This window comes from Marmota flaviventris, chromosome 10 (genome assembly GCF_047511675.1).
Source record: "Marmota flaviventris isolate mMarFla1 chromosome 10, mMarFla1.hap1, whole genome shotgun sequence".
Classification (NCBI taxonomy): Eukaryota; Metazoa; Chordata; class Mammalia; order Rodentia; family Sciuridae; genus Marmota; species Marmota flaviventris.
Genome location: NC_092507.1, coordinates 114,553,967 through 114,570,802, shown reverse-complemented (window position 1 = coordinate 114,570,802; position 16,836 = coordinate 114,553,967). Strand labels below are relative to the sequence as shown.

The 16,836-nt window shown below is 53.0% G+C and overlaps 1 protein-coding gene across 2 annotated transcripts; it reads right to left on the bottom strand.

Moving 5' to 3' along the window:
- Igsf9 (immunoglobulin superfamily member 9) lies at positions 1 to 16,603 on the bottom strand. Of its 2 annotated transcripts, none has more exons than XM_027950770.2 (20): positions 16,546 to 16,603; positions 16,115 to 16,303; positions 10,372 to 10,524; positions 9,474 to 9,628; positions 9,129 to 9,246; positions 7,146 to 7,287; positions 6,889 to 7,034; positions 6,656 to 6,798; positions 5,342 to 5,482; positions 4,668 to 4,784; positions 4,346 to 4,496; positions 4,034 to 4,157; positions 3,621 to 3,796; positions 3,119 to 3,369; positions 2,826 to 2,910; positions 2,565 to 2,741; positions 2,248 to 2,290; positions 1,105 to 1,959; positions 713 to 840; positions 1 to 479 (listed from the first exon to the last, which is right to left on the bottom strand). In XM_027950770.2, exons 1-20 carry the CDS (start codon positions 16,601 to 16,603, stop codon positions 298 to 300), a joined length of 3,534 nt encoding a protein of 1,177 aa, XP_027806571.2. In that variant the 3' UTR covers positions 1 to 297. The 2 variants fall into 2 exon arrangements, with proteins under 2 accessions (XP_027806571.2, XP_027806572.2); XM_027950771.2 differs by having other exon boundaries at positions 6,656 to 6,750.
- Positions 16,604 to 16,836: the final 233 nt, after the last annotated feature.

The following is a 16,836-nucleotide window of genomic DNA, read 5'->3' as shown; positions in this document are numbered from 1 at the left end:
ACATTTTTCGGATTTTCTTTATTCATCTGTAAAAAACTTCATTCACACCACAAATAAAACACACACACACACACACACACACACACACGGGGGCAGACTAAGATCCCTGCTTCAATCCCCAGATTCACCTAGGGGGGTTAGCACATACATCTCATACAAAGCTCCCCCAAGCCCACCATCAGGGTCAGTGCCCAAGCACCAAAGGGGCAGGGAAGGTGCCCATGTTTGGAGTTAGGTCTCATTGGGGGCCTCCTTTGCAGGTTCATAGGCTTTTTTCCAGCCTCACATTAGAGGTGTTCACAACAGAGTGGCCTGTTCAGGGTGGGAGACTGGCTGTCGAAAGGCTGGTAGCCGGGCCCTAGTGGCATCTCTGCGGCGGCGGAAGGCTAGGAATTCCTCCCGCAGGGCAGCACAGCGGGCTTCAGGGCCAGGAACTTGGGCAGTGTTCAGGAGGCAGCCCTCCTCTGGAGTCTTTCCACCTGCAAGAGAAGATAAGGGCAGGACAATGAAAGAAGAGGCCTGTGGTTCAGTGGAGGAAGGGCCAGATGTGAAGCTCTAAAGGGCCTTTTGGTGCAGATGAGTCAAGGAAGCAAAGACACAGTCTGTGGCAGAGGAGCCTGGGATACAGGGCCTGTCTGTGCAGACGAGTCCTAAGGCGGCAGGGGCCATGTGGGACAGTGCAGAAGGCCTATCTTTCTGGAGATTCACACACCAAGCTCTGGCTCAGCTTCAGGTTGTGGCCGGGAGCTGGCCAGCCCAAGGTGCAAAGTCTCCAGCAATTCCATGTCTCCAGGGTACTCTGAGTCCCATTCATAGTTCTCATCCACAGATGTGTTCCTCCTGTTAAAAGGGACAAACATGTGGTATGGTGGAGTAACAGTGGGTATCCCAAAATGTCTAAACCCAGGGTCCCCAAACTCAGGTTGGGCCATAGGTTTTCTCTGCAAATCCCTGGACCTCAGAAAGAGGTTCTGAAAGGAGACAGGTTCTCCTGGTCCCAGAGTGGAGTGGAGCAGGGAAGGTATAGGGTATTGGGTGGGGGGAAATGTGGGACAAGAGGACAGGACTGCGGTCAAGGCAAGGATGGGCAGGAACTTCCCTCACCTCTTGCTGATGGTCACCACATGCTCTCTTCGGGGCCACCTCTCAGGTCCACTGGCCCAGCTGCTGGTGTCTCCTGGAGCTGGGCTGAGGTAGCTGCCCCCTGCAGAGGGGGCTGTGGAGGGAGGCCGGAGGAAGGAAGCACTGCCCCGCCCACTGCTCTGGCTGGTCAAGCTGCCCCGAGGGGCAGCAGGGAAAAGGCCTGGAAGTAACCGTTCTCTCAGTGTCCAGTCAGTTGTGTAAGGGGACTCTGAAGTGGCCCCAACTCCTACCAGAGCCCCGGGAAGTGCTGCCCTGGAGGATACAGTAGGGGAGTCCGGAGTGCGAAGGAAAGACGAGGTGTGGCAGGGCCGGGTATCCACGTAATCTGGGGGTGGCACAGGGACAGGCTCCTCAAGAGGGGGCCAGTCCCCATCCACATTCATCTCCCGGAAGAAGGGCAGGCTCAGGTACTGGAGCAGGGGTCCAGGACCTGGCAGGGGACTTGGGGGAGCTGCTGGAGGAGACCCCACGGGGCTGATGTCTGCAATACAGAGGGGCTGGGGTGCCCCACTGGGGCTGCTGCTACTACAGTCAAAGGACCGAGCCAGACGCTGGGCTGAGGTCCTAGGTTCTGCCCGCTCCAGGTCTGACCTTTCTTGGGGGGCCCCCACAGTGGGTCCCATCACAAAGCGCCCATCTGGGCCCCGGCAAATGGGTTCCAGGGGTAAGGGTCCCCGGTTGGGTGGAGGATCCGGATGGGGGCTGGGGGGCCGGGCAGGCTCTCCCCAGAGCAGACTCTGGCGCAGGCTAGGGAGAGGGGAGCCCTGAAGCTTCATCTTGGCCACGCTGTCAGGGCTGCTGGAGCCTGGAGCAGAGCTGGGGAAGGACAGGAGATCAGGGTCTGGTCTTGAGAGGTTTGGTGCACAACAAAGCAGAGCTAGGGAGAGCAAGTGAGGAAAGGACCAACATGGTGGAGGGGTGGAGGGAAGGCCCAGGCAACACTGAACCCGCCTCCAGGCTGGGGCTTCTGCATTCCTGTTGTCACCTCCCTCCAACTTCTGCTCCGGGTCCTCCCATCTCTCCCAAAGATACAAAAGAGGAAGCAGAGGATACTGTCCAGTACAAGGAGAAGACAAAAGGAAGTCAATGAGTGGAGGAACTTACTGTGGGGCTGACTTTCTGGGCGGAGAGAAGATAAGAGGTGGATCTGTAAGGGTGTGAGAACAGGAGGTGATACAGGCAAAACACAAGCCCCTCCGGGGCCCCAGGTGCTGACCCTCTCACCCCACACCAGTCGCCCAACCCAACCCCATCTAGCTGGAAAAGAGCAGGCAAGACGGGGTGCAGGGTTATGGGAATGCATGGGGAGGGGTTGTCCTCCTGGTGGGAAGGACTTCCAGAGGGGCAGGCCCTTCAGGTGGGCTGAACTTCAAATGGCCAAGTGCTCTGCACCCACAAGACTGAGAGCGGAGGGTACCTACCCTGACGCAGGCGTTTGCGTCTGCGGCGGGCAGCCCTGCGCCGGTTCATGAGGCAGGCAGCCAGGATGCTCACCAGGACGGCCACGCCCAGGAAGCAGACCCCACCCACCACACCCGCCAGCACAGGTTGGGGCAGCAGGCCTGGCAGTTGCGTGCGAGATGGGTATACCTCCAGGCCTGGGTGAAGAGCCAAGAGGGAGGGTCAGTGAGCTCCGAGTTCCTGCAACCCCCCAGCACCCTTCTCCCCCGGCAGGTTCTCACCTGAAGTGGAGACGTTGGCAGTGTTGCTGGGATCACTGACATAGCTACCGGCAAAGGCCACGAGGCGGAACTCATAGAGAACATCCTGGGGGTGGGGATGGAGTGCCAGGAAGCGGATTAGGCCCCGGACTCCCACTTCAGCCCCATTGGTAAAAACTTTGCAGTTGGGGGATAAGGATGAGGTGAGAAGGAGAGGTGAAGATAGTCATATAAGGTAAGATAAGAGGTTGGGGGATTGAGCAGGACACTGGCCAGCCCCTGGGAGGACCCTCACTGTACCATCCAGCACATACCTTGATGAGGCCTGGTACCAGCAGCTGCATCTCCGTGCCTGCCACAGCTCGGTCCAGCACCTCCCAGCCCTGGGAGCCTTGCCGTCCTTCCAGGACATAACCATCCAGTCTCTTAGGGACCAGTTCTGGGGGGTCCCAATGCAGGAGTACCCCCCGGGGTGTTCTCACTGCCACCAGACTTCGGGGAGGGGACAGGGGAGGCAGCATCTCTGTTGGGGGCAGCCTGGGGGCAGCCGGTGTGGTAGGAAGCCCTGATTGGGGCAGATAGGCAGTTCAGGGATAGGATTCCCAGCATCCCTCATCCTGCCCCTGCTCTGGCCTTCCACAGCCTTAAGATACCCAGTCATTCTGCCTGAGCCCTTCCACACCCCACTCCAGACCCCAAACTTCCCAACACCACCTTTGCCGCCTCCCCATCCCCAGGTCCCTTCCATGTCTTGGTTTTCCCTACCAGCCCTTCTCCACCGTAGTCTCTGCTACTCTGGAACATGAGCTCTCTCACCTTCTGGAGCAGACAAGACGATCTCACTGAAAGGCCCACTCCCCAGCTTGTTCTGAGCTAGGACGCTGAACTGGTACTGGGTGTAGGGCTGCAGGCCAGGCACGAGGAGGTGGGCATCCCCCACAGGGACTGCCAGGGACAACCAGTCATGATGGGCTCGGTCAGGACGCTTGGCCCTGGGGCACAAGGGGAAATGGGGAGCATCTTATGAACTAGGAAGTCCAGGAAGGTTTGGGGTCCAGAGATCTGACCTCCACCCTCCCCCCTCAACTGTCCAAGGTCTGAGGACTTGGGCCCCAAACACCTAAGAGTCACTGGAAACGGGGGTCAGCAGAGCTAGTTCATAACTAGGGACAGAAGAATGGGAGAAAAAGCAAACAGAGGTAGGGTGTAGGCCATTGTAGTTCACTTACAATGGGGTATACCAGACACTGAATCTCTGCAGATAGCCACCATCAAAACCAGGCTCCCAGGAGACATTGGCACCCTTGGGCAAAGGCACCACAGAAACATTGGTGACAACGTGGGGGCTGGTGCCTGGAGAGAGAGGATGGTCAGGATCTTCAAGGAGGGTGAAAAGCTTGGGGGAGGCTCATTTGAACCCCCCACCCATCATCCCAAGGGTCCCCCACCCATAATCCCCCATCTGAGCCTCAAAAAAAATGACTCCCCTGTCTCCCCTTCCACATAGTTTCCCCCCAGCTCCAGCCCATTCAACCACTAACCCAGCACGTAGACATTGGTGGTAGCAGCCACTCGTGCTACAGAATTGCTGGCACTACATTCCCAGCGCCCGTGGGCCTCCTTGGTCAGTGGTCGAAGAATGAGGCTGCTATTGCGGTCCACCTGGGCCTGGCCCCGTAGTCCCCGGCCCACCTACAGAACCACTGGTCAGCCCTGAGGACACACGCAGCCAAAGGGGCCACTCATCTCTCTAGGCTGCTTGTGTCCTGCCCACCCTGCCTCTGACAGCCAGCTCCCTCCCACAAAATGTCCAGGGGCACAGAGGCAGGGGAATCCAGGAAAAGCAAGCGTCAGGAGCCTTACCTTGACCCAAGAGACAGTAGGAGGAGGGTCTCCTCTAGCAGAGCAGGGAATGAGAAGCTCCCGCCCTACTTCTTGGAAATATTCTTCCTTGGGGCGTTCTATAAAAGCTGGGGGAGCCTGCAGGCCAGATCTATATTAGGAGGGATTTCTCTTCCATTGGTCTGAGGTTGCTACTCCCTGCCTCCAGGTTCCCTGCCACGCCCATCTCATTCCTTCTCCACCTCTCAATTTCTGTCTAGCACACACACACACTCACTCTCTCTCTCTCTCACTCTCTCTGTGTTCCCCAGCAGGTAGGGTTGAGGGGAAATGGTGTGATAGATAAAGACTGGTGGCCAGGCAAGACTCTCTGGAGATGTACAAACCCCTGCAGGGAGGGCCCTGCAGCTCCGGAAAGGGAGGCAGCCTGGTTAAGATGGGTGAAAGGTGGAGCAGACAGATATCTCATTTTGTGAATGTGGTGCAAAGTTGATGGACCACTTCCCAGCACCATTTTGCAAAAACCCGTGGGTTGCATCTGACCACTGCTGCTATGGCCACCCGGGAAACAGAGACTTGAAAGCCCCTTCCCACATATCTGCCCTACCCCCCATCCCATCAGCCTGGCCTTCGCTCACATCTTCAGCTACCTGAGCCACTCCTGCTGCAGGCTCCGGACCTACCCTGGGCCTCACCTTGAGCAGCACACGGGTCACAGGGGAGGGCCCAGCAGTACCAAGGCTGTTGTAGGGGGTACAGGAGTATTCTCCCAGGGCGTCCTCATTCCCAAGCGCAATGATCAGTGAACCTTCTGTGCCCTGGGACCAGCCAGGGAACTGGAGGGAAGAAGAGATGACAATTTCAGAAAGAAATTCAGCACAGGCAAGGTGGGGATGGTGAGGTAATACACTGGAGAGGGACTCCACAACTCTAAGTGTAGCCCCAGCTTCTCTCTGAATTCCAAACCTCCATTTCTCTGCCACAGAAGGACCCCTGCCAATGGATATGAGACTGTGACTGCACAGGGATGCCACAGAAAACAATGAGAATGAACGCCCGGAGGTGAGTTACCCCGCGCTCCCTGCCTGCTATAATCTCACCTCCCTGTCCTCCCTATGCTCCACCACTAACTTCAGCATAAAGCACCCCACTGCCATCCTCCTCAGTAAAATGTGATCCCTCACTTTCCCGCAGTCCCCCTATCCCAAAAATTAACTGTTATCCTTTTGTGTGAGCATGAGGGCCCATCCATCTTCCTGTCCTCCAGCTCCAACTCCGTAATCCCTTACCTGAACCATTTCTACAGCCTCACAACCCCTCTCCCTTCCACTCCTTCAGACAAACTCAACTCCTAATCTTGGCTCCAATGCTATCTCCCATTTTTACTGAAAAAAAAAAAAAAACAACTTCACTGGTTCCCACTACCTTAAGATTAAAAAAAACAACAACAATGTATTGAGTAGTACTATTGTAAAAACCCTGACGTAGTGATTAAAAGATGCAAGGAATTTACAGTCTCTGCAGACAAACAAAAGATCCAATCACCCTGGGATGAGGTAATATAAAGGGCATGCACAGTTTTTCCTTTTGGCCCCAACCTGTCTTTCCAGGTTTCTCTGCACCATGCATGTCCCTACAGGTATTGCAGCCACCACCAAACTGCCCAATTCATTATTTCATAAATGCACTATACCATCAAGTCTTTGGTTTCTACATGGAATGACCATCCCATCTCCAAGGCCCATCACTGAAGTCCCAGAATCCCTGGCTGATCTATCCTCAACCAGGCCTAAGGGGAAGGTATTTAACTCCATCCCTGGCCCTATTGCTGTCCCACTTCCCCCAAGACAGTGCCTTCCTTCAGGATTTGCTGCTGTTCCCCACCCAACACCTGCACAGCACCCAGTAAGAAGTTTAGGTTCACGGGACTGAATTAAACTGAGCTGACTCCATTCCATTTGGCCTTCTGACCAGGATCACACCAAGTCTTCCCCATCCCAAGCCTGTACCTTGTCCAGTTGCAGGGCTTGCCCATCCTTTGACCAGCTGACAAAGAGCAGTGGGGGGTTGGCACGAACCGGGCACCGGATCACCCCCCGCATGCCTATGGGCAGGGGTGTCTCTGGAGGCATCATTGTCACCTGGGCTGGGTCTGGGGGAAGCAGTGACAAGTTGAGAAAGGGCTTTGGCCTGGCCCAGGGGAGGGGAGCAGGCTTGGGAAGGAAGTGGAGGTCAGGCTTACAGAGCACAGTGAGGTAGGCAGAGGCCGAGGGCGGATGCGGGAGGCCATTGCTGGGCACACAGGTGTAGCGACCAGCATCATCGGGCTGGGCAGCCTGCAGTCGCAGGCTCCCATCCACCAGGATCCGCACTCGGGATTGCAGGTGGCTGCAAGGTGACACGTGTGAGGAAGGGCCTAGGCCTCGCCCAGCCAAGGGGCCCCTCAAAGACTGCTCGCCAGCTCCCCACCTCCACTGCTCCAAAGGTGGATCAGCTCACCTAATGTGAAAGACATTAACGCCATCCAGGAACCAGCTGTAGGTGAGGTTGGCGGGGTACGCCTCAGCCTGGCAGGCCAAGGAAACATCCTGAGAGGCATTGACTGTGCTGTTCTTGGGGGGCAGCACAATGACAGGGGGTCCTGCAGGGGGCACAAGAGGAGAGAGGTGCTCTCGGCCCACAGTCTTCCCAGACTCTCGTTCTATTACTCTTCCTTGACTCCATCCTCTGAAACAGAGGACTCTGGGGATTTGAAAGGGAAACTTCCCCTGTGCATAACAAAAGCTCATCCTCTCCCTGAGCCCTGTTCCTCTTCCCAAATTCTCCCTCTTCCCCCAGGGGTAACTTCATCCACCTGTGTGTCAGGGTGTGGGGAGAGTCCATCTGAACTGTTAATTTACCCTTTCTTTCCCTACCCATCACATCTTAAGTCACATCCATGTCTCCTACCCTAGTCCAGATACCCCATAGCTCACCCCAAGATGCCGCAGCCACCTGACTCCAGGTTCTCCCATCATTGCCACGCTAATGGTCACTCATACAGAAAGTTCCCCTTCAGCCACAGAAGGCTTCTGCTCCAGAACCCATAGCAGCTCCTGACCGCTACCACATTGAGCTCACCTTTCTTGACCTAGTCCTGTGGGTCCCATGATCTAAGCACTCCCAACCTGGCCACCCACCTTTTCATACATCAGCCCTAACACACATCGTCAGGTCAAGCTGACACCTCACCAGGCTCACTCCCATCCGCCTCTGCTCTCTGAACTCCTAGGGCCTGGTTCATTTGTATACCTCTTACAGAACTGTCTCTGACTGCTGCAGCCTGCTGCCCTCTCCCCTTCCTTGGCCCCACTGCGTAGACAGACAGTAACAAGAGGTAACGATAGCAGTCCATGCATATAGAGCACCTGCTGCAGGCCAGCACTAAGTGCCTAGCACTTTGCCTGTTCATCTTACTGAACTCTCACAAGAACCTTTGCAGTAGAACTTACTGTCCCCCCTTTTTAGCATAACTTTTATCATTATTATAATATTATTTGATACTGAGGATTGAACCTGGGGACACGCTACCACTGAGCTACCATCCACAGCCCTTTTTCTTTTTTCTTATGAGACAGGGTCTCACTGAGTTGTCCAGGCTGGCCTCAAATTTGCAATCCTCCTGCCTCAGCATCCCAAAGAACTGGGATTATAAGTGTGTGCCCCTGTTTCCCTTTTGTAGCTGGAAAAAATAAAGGTTCAGAGGCAAAGAGATCGTGAAGTGACTTGCCCCAGGTCCCAAGGGAGTCAAGATTGATATTTGGGATTTTCTGAAGCCAGAGACTATGCCCTTAAACTTTTACCCGGCACTGCCTTTCTCTTGGCACCATGGAAAGCAACACTCCCACAGTCCCACAGGTTAGTATTATTTCCCCATGTAGATAAAAGTCACTCTGAAGGTAGACTCCAGACTTCACATTTCCCAGCTTTCCTTCTAAAGAGAAGGTCTTGGCCAGGATTTACTGTGTTCTCTGCTGAACCTAATTGAATTCTTGTCACAGTCCTGAGCAGTCAATATGAACTACCACTGAGCCCTTTTTATTTTTATTTTGAAAAAGGGTCATGCCAATTTGCAGAGGCTGGCCTTGTACTTGCAATCCTCCTGCCTCAACCTTCTGAGTAGCTGGATCACAAGTGTGTATCATTGTGCCTTATTGAGATGAGAAAACTGAGGCTCAGGAGGGTCACCTGGTTCACAGTTTGACACCGGCACCCAGGTCCTTTCTACTATATAACACATTGATGAACACTAAGTATTTATTTGTCCACTCACTGATCCAGTTAAAATTAAGATGCTTGTTTTAGAGTAACAACCTATATTTGGAGCACTCTCACCCTGCACAGATCCTCCCCCAGGCAGAATCCTCCTCTCATCCTGCTATGTGCCTTCCTAGCCATAGGTCACCTAGGTGTCCCTGGTCCCCAGCCCTCCCATCAGAGCACCTAGCACCAGCAGCTGGGTGGAGTGGGTGATGCTGCCCTCAGTGCTGGAAGCTTCGCAGGTGTAAACTCCAGAGCTGCCCCGCTCTACCCTCTGGATCCACAGTGTTCCGTTGTGCACCTAGGGAGGGGGGAGAAAGTTCCCTTCCTGCTGGGCCAGCTTCAGAACCTGCACTTCCCAGGCTGGCCAGCAGAGGGAGGCAGAGCTTCAGGCTCAGTGAAGCCAATTTACCAAACCCTTCTGGGAGCCCATCTTCCAGCCCAACTTTGGCCCCCTCTGTCCTCCAGTTCTGCTCCCACCTTCCCCTCACACTCCAGCTGGCCCACTCTGCCAGCCCAGGTACTCACTTGCACCTGACCTCGGCCCTGACCAAGGTCCTGTCCTCGAAGCTTCCAAGACACTTGAGGTTGGGGGCTTCCCCGGGCCACACAGCGCAGGGTAACTGGCTCCAATTCCTGCACTTCCAGCACTGGAGGAGGTGTCTCCTGGAATTGAGGGGGTGCTGCGGGGAAGAAAGGCATCAGGAGCTGCCAGAGGGGTTATTAGCCCAAAGAGCTGTGTCTACGTCAAGGGAAACAAGACTACTCAGGACAGCAGCCCTCATTCCCATCCATGGGAATCCCAGCTCCAGGTCACCCTATCTGCTGCACCGGGGACCAGGTAAGGATTGTACCAGGCCATCCCCACATTGGCCTGGGCTAAGCACAGACTGAATGCCCAGGGCCAGGGGGAGAGCTAAATGTTCTGGGAGTCAGCCTTGGGTCCTAAACTCAGATAATAACCAGTGGCAATCATCCATTTCTTGGTCCAAGTCTCACCTATGAAACAGAAATGATCCTAAGCTCTTCCTTTTTAGGGGTGAAGGAGAATTAATGAGGCCCCAGGTGTAATGAGGTTTTGGAAAACATCAAATGCTATATGTAAGTGAGCTGTTAAACTCAGGGCCTAATACTGCCCTCTCCCCCATCCACTATCCTGGCCAGAAATGCATAAGGAAGGAAGAGGAAGTGGAAGTTCCTGATGTTGAGCCTAAGAAGCTGATTGGATTTAGATTTGAAGAACTGAAAGGGCAGGAATGAGGAGGGGGATAAGATGCAACCATTAAGTGAACAAACAAGGAGTGCCAGACAGGGTGGGGCACTGGAGCTGCAAGCACGCATGTCCCTCTTCCCCTTCTAACATCATCCAGGGTCCCCATCATTCTCCTCCCCTCCCATCTCCACCACCTTCTCCCCAGCTTCATACAATTGACTGTCAGGTGCACCCAGGAGCCGTTAGCAAAATCCTCTTCAGGGCTGTGCTGATCCAGGAAGAGCACGCGGCACTCGTACCAGCCCTGGTCCTCCACTCGGAGCCCCTCGATCTGGAGAGATGCTCCTGTCTGCAGTCGGACTCGTCCTGGAGAAAAGCCCTGAATCAAGTTGTTGAAGAGACCCGACAGGAGCCCCAAACCCTAGTCACACTGGCCATTTTCAGAGGTCAAGAACAGTCTGTCTCTCTGTCACTCTGAGAGAGCAGGGTCTGCAGAGGCACAGATGGGATTAGGGTCATGAGGGCAGGTCCCTTTGTTCAACTTCTGACTACTCCTGTCTGTCAATAGCTGGTACCCAGTCCAGACAAAGTGAAAGCCAGAGGGGTGGCTGGTGGACAGAATGTTCCACTGAACTAGACCCAGCTCCCAGGACTGTTGGGAAATGGGGTTTGAAGAGGCAGCACTTGGTCTGCTCTGGATTTCTATAGGATGGTCCCATCCCTGAGCACTTTTTGAAGGGGGAAGGCCTGGGCTCCCAAGGGTACTCTTCCTTTCAGAGGACTCTGTCCCTGAAAACCCCAGTGGTATCTGGGGCCCTAGCATGGACCCAGGCCTTGCCTGATAAAGCCCCTAATCCCTCAGGGCTATTATCAGCTGCCTAAGCACCTTAGGGTGGCCAGAGTCCAGCCCAGCCAGGCAGCAAAGTCAGCAGCCCCCTCACCCCATCATGTCCATGCCCCAGGGCACTGCAACCCTGGCTGACTGACCACATGTAGTTCCATAAAGCCACACACCACAGCACAAACCGATACTTCATTCCCACCCCGAGTAAACATCCATGGCTCAGTGCCCACCCAGTCCTTCAGCACCCTCTCCTGATGGACGCCTGCACTCCAGACAGATTCATGAGGCCCTGCAGTGTAGCCCAGGGCGATAGGCACATGCTTGGGAGCCAGAGAGAGCTAGACACAAGCCCAGTGCTGCATACTCCTTTGGGCAAGTCGCTTAACCTCTGCCAATTTCAATTTCCTCATATGTAAAAATGACAAAGTAAAAAAAAAAAAATGGGGTGGATGGAAGGAAAAGCCAATCCTCTGAAAGGAAAGCAGCCAGCATAGTACCTGTTGCTCAAATAAAGGGTGTTTAACAAATGAACAAGCTCCAGATTTGAAATCGGAACCCTGCCCTCAGTCCTGGCCCTATCCCTTACCTGATAAGGCATCATCTCATTTTTCTCTCCCACATCACTGAACTGTGCCACGGTGTGCCAAGTCACCCTACCAGAAATCCAGTCTAACCTAGATTCTTCTATCACCCCTAACATGCGTTTGATCGTTAAATTCTCCAAATCCTACTACTTCATTTCCTCCTCTATCATCATCATCTGAAGGTCTGCAGTATCTCTCTCCTGGGTCCTCCAGGCTACTCCCCTACACTCACTCCCCAGCTGCCCACCTTCACCTCCGATGTGGAGAAATGTTTTTTGTTTGTTTTGCAACGCTGGGGTTCAAACACCAGGGCCTTGTACATGCTAGACAAGCATTCTATCACTAAGCTGAACCCTAGCCCAAATTTTGTAAATTTCCTGGGGTATGTAAATGCAGCTCCAAGACAAGAATTGCACCATCCTAGCCTTCTTAATGGAAACCCTGAAGCTATTAGTGCACCCACCCCCTCCAGTCTGCTTCCATTCCACTTCTAGAGTGACCAGACTAAAACAGAAGCTCCACCTATAGTGCCCTTGATGCCACAGGAAGAAACTTCAAGTTGAGGCTGGCTTGTGATCTTAGGCCACGGTCTTTTTTCTTCCAAGAAAGGGTTCCTGGGGTGTGGATCCTCCAGGAAGGGTGGACCCGCTTAAAGGGCTGGGTATTTAAATCTCCACCCAGGAGATAAGACAAAGCCTAGCAGGTAAATATTTAACATAATCATACCCTTCCACCCACCAGCAGATTCCTCAGTACCCCTCATCTGCCTGGTCACTAAGCCCTATGGACCAGCAACCTGGGGCCCCTTTGCCCCAAGTGATGGAAGCTCTTCATTATGGCAATCTCTGAGCTCCTGAAGAAGAGGGGAAAGGACTGAGTGTTGAATATGGACGATGTAACAATGGCACTGTCACCATATTTAATCCTCCTGAGAATTCCAATGTAGTTGAAGGAACCCATGTTAAGTTTCTTTCCAAAACCTCACGGCTAGTAAGGGACAAAGCCAATCCTCTGTCTCCAGTGTGCTTCCCACTGGTGTTAGGATCGTGTTGCATAATCTATATGTTCTCACTTGGGAAATGTTAGGATCCAATAGCCTACAGCCCCAAATGTCTGTTAACCAGAATATCCATGCAGCATATATAGGTCCTAACTTTCCTGGGAGATGGGACTGCTGACCCTGCAGAGATGCACAGGGGCAGGAAGATGGCCAGGGGAAGCAATCCTGGAACTCCCAAGTCCTGGGCCCACCTCCCTGAGGTCTGCTGTCCACGCACAGGGCCAAACCTGACGGACTTCAGATTCCCCCATACACAGGGGTGTGAAGGAGACAGGGGCACAGTCTCTGTTCTCTCGGGCTCTCAGAAGGCAAGAAACCCACACTCATGAACATGGGCAGGTGCATGTCCACGCATACAGAAATCCACAGAATGCCTCAACTCTGCTCAGCCATTGAGCTAGGAAGCAAGAGGAGTAAGGACGATGGAATATAGCAGAGGGTTTTGATAAAAAGGTAGTAAAGGGAAGGACTAAAGGGGACAGGAGTTCTAACTGGAGAATGAAATACCTTTTTTATCTTTTCAGTACCAGGACTGAATTCAGGGGCCCTTAACCAGTGAGCCACATCTCCAACCCTTTTTATTTATTTATTTATCTATTTATTTATTTAACACCAGGGATTGAACCCAGGGGTTCTCAACCACTGAGCCACATCCAAGCCCATTTTGTATTTTACTTAGAGACAGAGTCTCTTTCAGTTGCTTAGGACCTTGCTAATCTGCTGAGGCTACCTTTGAACTCTTGATCCTCCTGCCTTGCCCTCCTGAGCCACTGAACTTGGCTATTTTGGGGGTATTTTTATTTTGAGACTGAGTCTAAGTTGTGATTTTAATTTTTTTTTTTTTTTTTTTACATACTGGTAATTGAATCCAGGGGTGGTTAATCTCTGAGCCACACCCCCAACCCTTTTTATTTATTTTTTATTTTTTGTATTTAAAATTTAATTTAATTTATTTATTTATTTATTTATGCATGTATGTTGGTATCCGGGATTGAACCCAGGAGCGACCAACCACTGAGCCATGTCCCCTGTCCTTTTCATTTTTTATTTTGAGACTGGGTCTCACTCTATTGCTTAGGACCTCACTAAATTGCTGGGATTCGCTTTGAATTTGCAATCCTCTTGCTTCAGTTTCCCAGGCTTCTGTGGTTATAGATCTGTACCACTGCACCTGACAAAATTTCTGATTTTTATCAAAAAAAACTCAATAGTAAGAAAACCCAAGTCCCCTCTGCTGTGAAATTTCTTGAAACTCCCCCCCGCAAAAAAAAAAAAAAAAAAAAAAGAAAAACACAAAAGTCAAGAGTCAAAAGCCCATCCCACAAGTTGGAAAAGTTGATCTAAGATCCATCCTGGGAAAGCTGGTGTAGACCAAGCCCAAGAAGCCCAGCCTGCCTTTGCCCTCGTGCTGGTCTATTTCACATGAATGCTCCGCAGACATGATAACCAATTTAATCCTACTATTAATCCTTGCTTGTTTTATACTGCTTTTTTTACTACTTTTGTACTAGTTTATAAATCTGGTTTCCTCTGCTAAATGGCGCCTAGAACCCCCAAGATCAGAAGCTCTCCCTTCTGCATGATCCCTGAAGCTCTGGTCTCCTATGGTTCCTCACACATTCTATGCCAACAACCTCATGCACCCCAGGCCCATCTCCTCTCTGCTTGTCCAGAGGGTTTATGACAGAACAGCATTGTTCTTAGCAACCTCCACCTCCTGTTGCTTAGCAACTGCAGTTCCAAGTCCCCTACACAAAGGCCGAGAGAGGCCCCTTCCACACTGTGAGGCAGTAAAAGGGTTAATGGGCTCAGGGGCCTCCCTCTGGGGTCCTGACTCCCAGGGACCAGCTCTGGCTGACTGGGAGCTCCAGACTGGTCCAGGGGTAGGAACAAAGGGAGGAAAGCCCCCAAAGTCACTGCCTATGGCCCTTGCAGCTCAAGGAGCAGCAGAGGGACAGAAGGAACCCCCCACAGGTAGACAGGGTTGCTAGCCATCCAGTGGCTTATCTGCCTGGTACCCCCAGAAAGGAGAGAAGCTGGCAAGAAGGAGAAGCATTTCACGTCTACCTGGTGGAGTCCCAGGGAAAGCCCTTCTCCCACCTCTCCTCCACCTCCCCCTTGCTTTGCCCTTAGTCAGACAACATTCTCAGCCAGACAGCCCCAACCCCCCAACCCCAGGCCCCTGGCAGGCAGAGACAGGGAGGGAGGGCTGGTGAGCACAGCCTTTTTTCCTCCACTTGTGCTAATTGGGGGCCCCTTTCATCAAGTCCCATAGGGCTTGTGTAGACACATACCCTCCCACCAGGCTGTTTGCCAATAACTGCCCCCAGTTTGAAAATAAACTCTTCCCTTCTGTGTGCGTGCGGCACCTGCCTGCCCTGCCTCCCCACTCTGCTCAGCCCGCCTTGTGGCAAGAGCCCAGCCAATCCCTGGGCTTCCCTCAGGATTCAAACCAAAGAGGGAAAAGGTGGGGTCTCCCCATCAGCATCCTCCCAGGTAGCCTTTCCTGGTCTATTTCACATGAATGCTCCGCAGACATAATAGCCCTCTCTTACCCAACAGCCCAGACCCTTAAGACCTCCCCATATGCCCACTCAACTGTTCCGATTTAAGCTCCATCCAGGATTAGGTACAAGTCATTTTGGGGAGTCAGCTGGGAGAGAGCAGAAGGCTCCAGAGAGGCCCACACACTATTCTATACGGGAGCCACCAGAAGCAGCAACCCAGTCAGCCCCATCCATTCACTGACTTTGGGGAACAAAGGACCTCCCCAACCCCAACATGCTCTTCTCTACAGAGAATCAGGCCAAGCCCACACTACAGAAGCAGACAGGTCATAGCCCCACCCACCCTGCGGGCCCATGACTCCCTAGAAACCTGCAATCCTCAAATTAGTATTTTGGATAGTGAGGGAGGGGGAAGGGAGCTAGCAGACAGTAGAGACAGGGACTAGGATAAGGCTAAGGGGGGACACCACAGAAGGTCAGAGTGGAGTCTGGGGGTTTCTTTCTTTTTTTCTTTTCTTTCTTTCTTTTTTTTTTTTTTTTTTTTTTTTGTGTGTGTGTGTTGCTGGAGATGAAAACCAGGGCCTCACTCATGCTAAGCAAGCATTCTACCACTGATGTACATCCCCAGCCCGAGTCTAGGTTTCATCATGAAATCTAGGAATAGTGATTAGAGAAGAATGAACCTTTGGAACAGACCATGTGGAATGCTCAATAGCATAACTGTAGAGTATGTGCACCGTGTGTGTGTGTGTGTGTGTGTGCGTGTGTGTGTGTGTGTGAATGAATCCTTCAATGAATTAACAGTGCTTGGGAGCAGAGCTATCTTGTTAAGTAGAATGAAGGCAGTGGAGCTGGAAATGAGACTGGGCAGGGACAGAGCAGTTAATAAGAGGCCTTGCCCACCCCCAGTCCATCTTTATTGGTCATCTGTCCCTCCCTCCCATCTGAGGTGAGTGCTTACCCACGTAATCAGGGTCAATTCGGGGAGAGTAGAGGCCAAACTGGATGAAGATGGGAAGCAGAAATCCAAATCGCAGCCACTCGATGACATGCAGAGGGGGTCGGCCAGCTGGGGGCAGCAGGTCACAGCCCAGCACTGCACTCTCCCCAGCCTGGCCCACCACAGAGACCACCTCAGGCTTCCTGCGACCTACATGGTGGGTGGCATGAGGACACAGCAGGCGACCAGAGTGAGAGCTGGGAGGGGAGGTTCCGTCAGTATCTCTGTAGGTTTCTCTGGACTTTGGGTGACTGGAGGAACTCCCAACTTCTTCAGAACCAGACCTACCCTTCCCCTGCCCTCACATGCTCAAAGAACCCCTTGGGAGCCACCCCCACACCCCAGACCCCACGACTAACAGAGAGATCTTGAGTTCCAGGGGTCCAGCTCACCGTCAGCCCCCTGGCTGATGATCAGGCTGAGGATGGCCAGACTGAGGCACCAAACCATAGCCCAGCTGGCCTGCTCACCCGGCCCCTCCTAGCCACAGGAGCCCAGATGGAGGGGCCGAGGGAGGTCCACCACCCGGGGTCAATCCTTCTGATCAGCCTCAGGTAACAGGTTTCAGCTCTCTTCTGAAGTCAGGGCTTAGCTCAGGTAACACCTAAGGAAGCTGTTCTCTGGAGAACCACCCGATCTAAAAAGCAAAATGCAAGGTAACATGCAGAGTTTGGTCAGTAGTG

Coding starts and splice junctions, on each gene's coding strand:
- Igsf9 (XM_027950770.2), bottom strand. CDS start 16,603: ATGGTTTGGTGCCTCAGTCTGGCCATCCTCAGCCTGATCATCAGCCAG. Junction 9,629..10,371: donor GGTGCACCTGACAGTCAATT/GTATGAAGCTGG, acceptor TCTTCCCCGCAG/CACCCCCTCAATTCCAGGAG. Junction 7,288..9,128: donor CACCCAGCTGCTGGTGCTAG/GTGCTCTGATGG, acceptor TGCCCCCTGCAG/GACCCCCTGTCATTGTGCTG.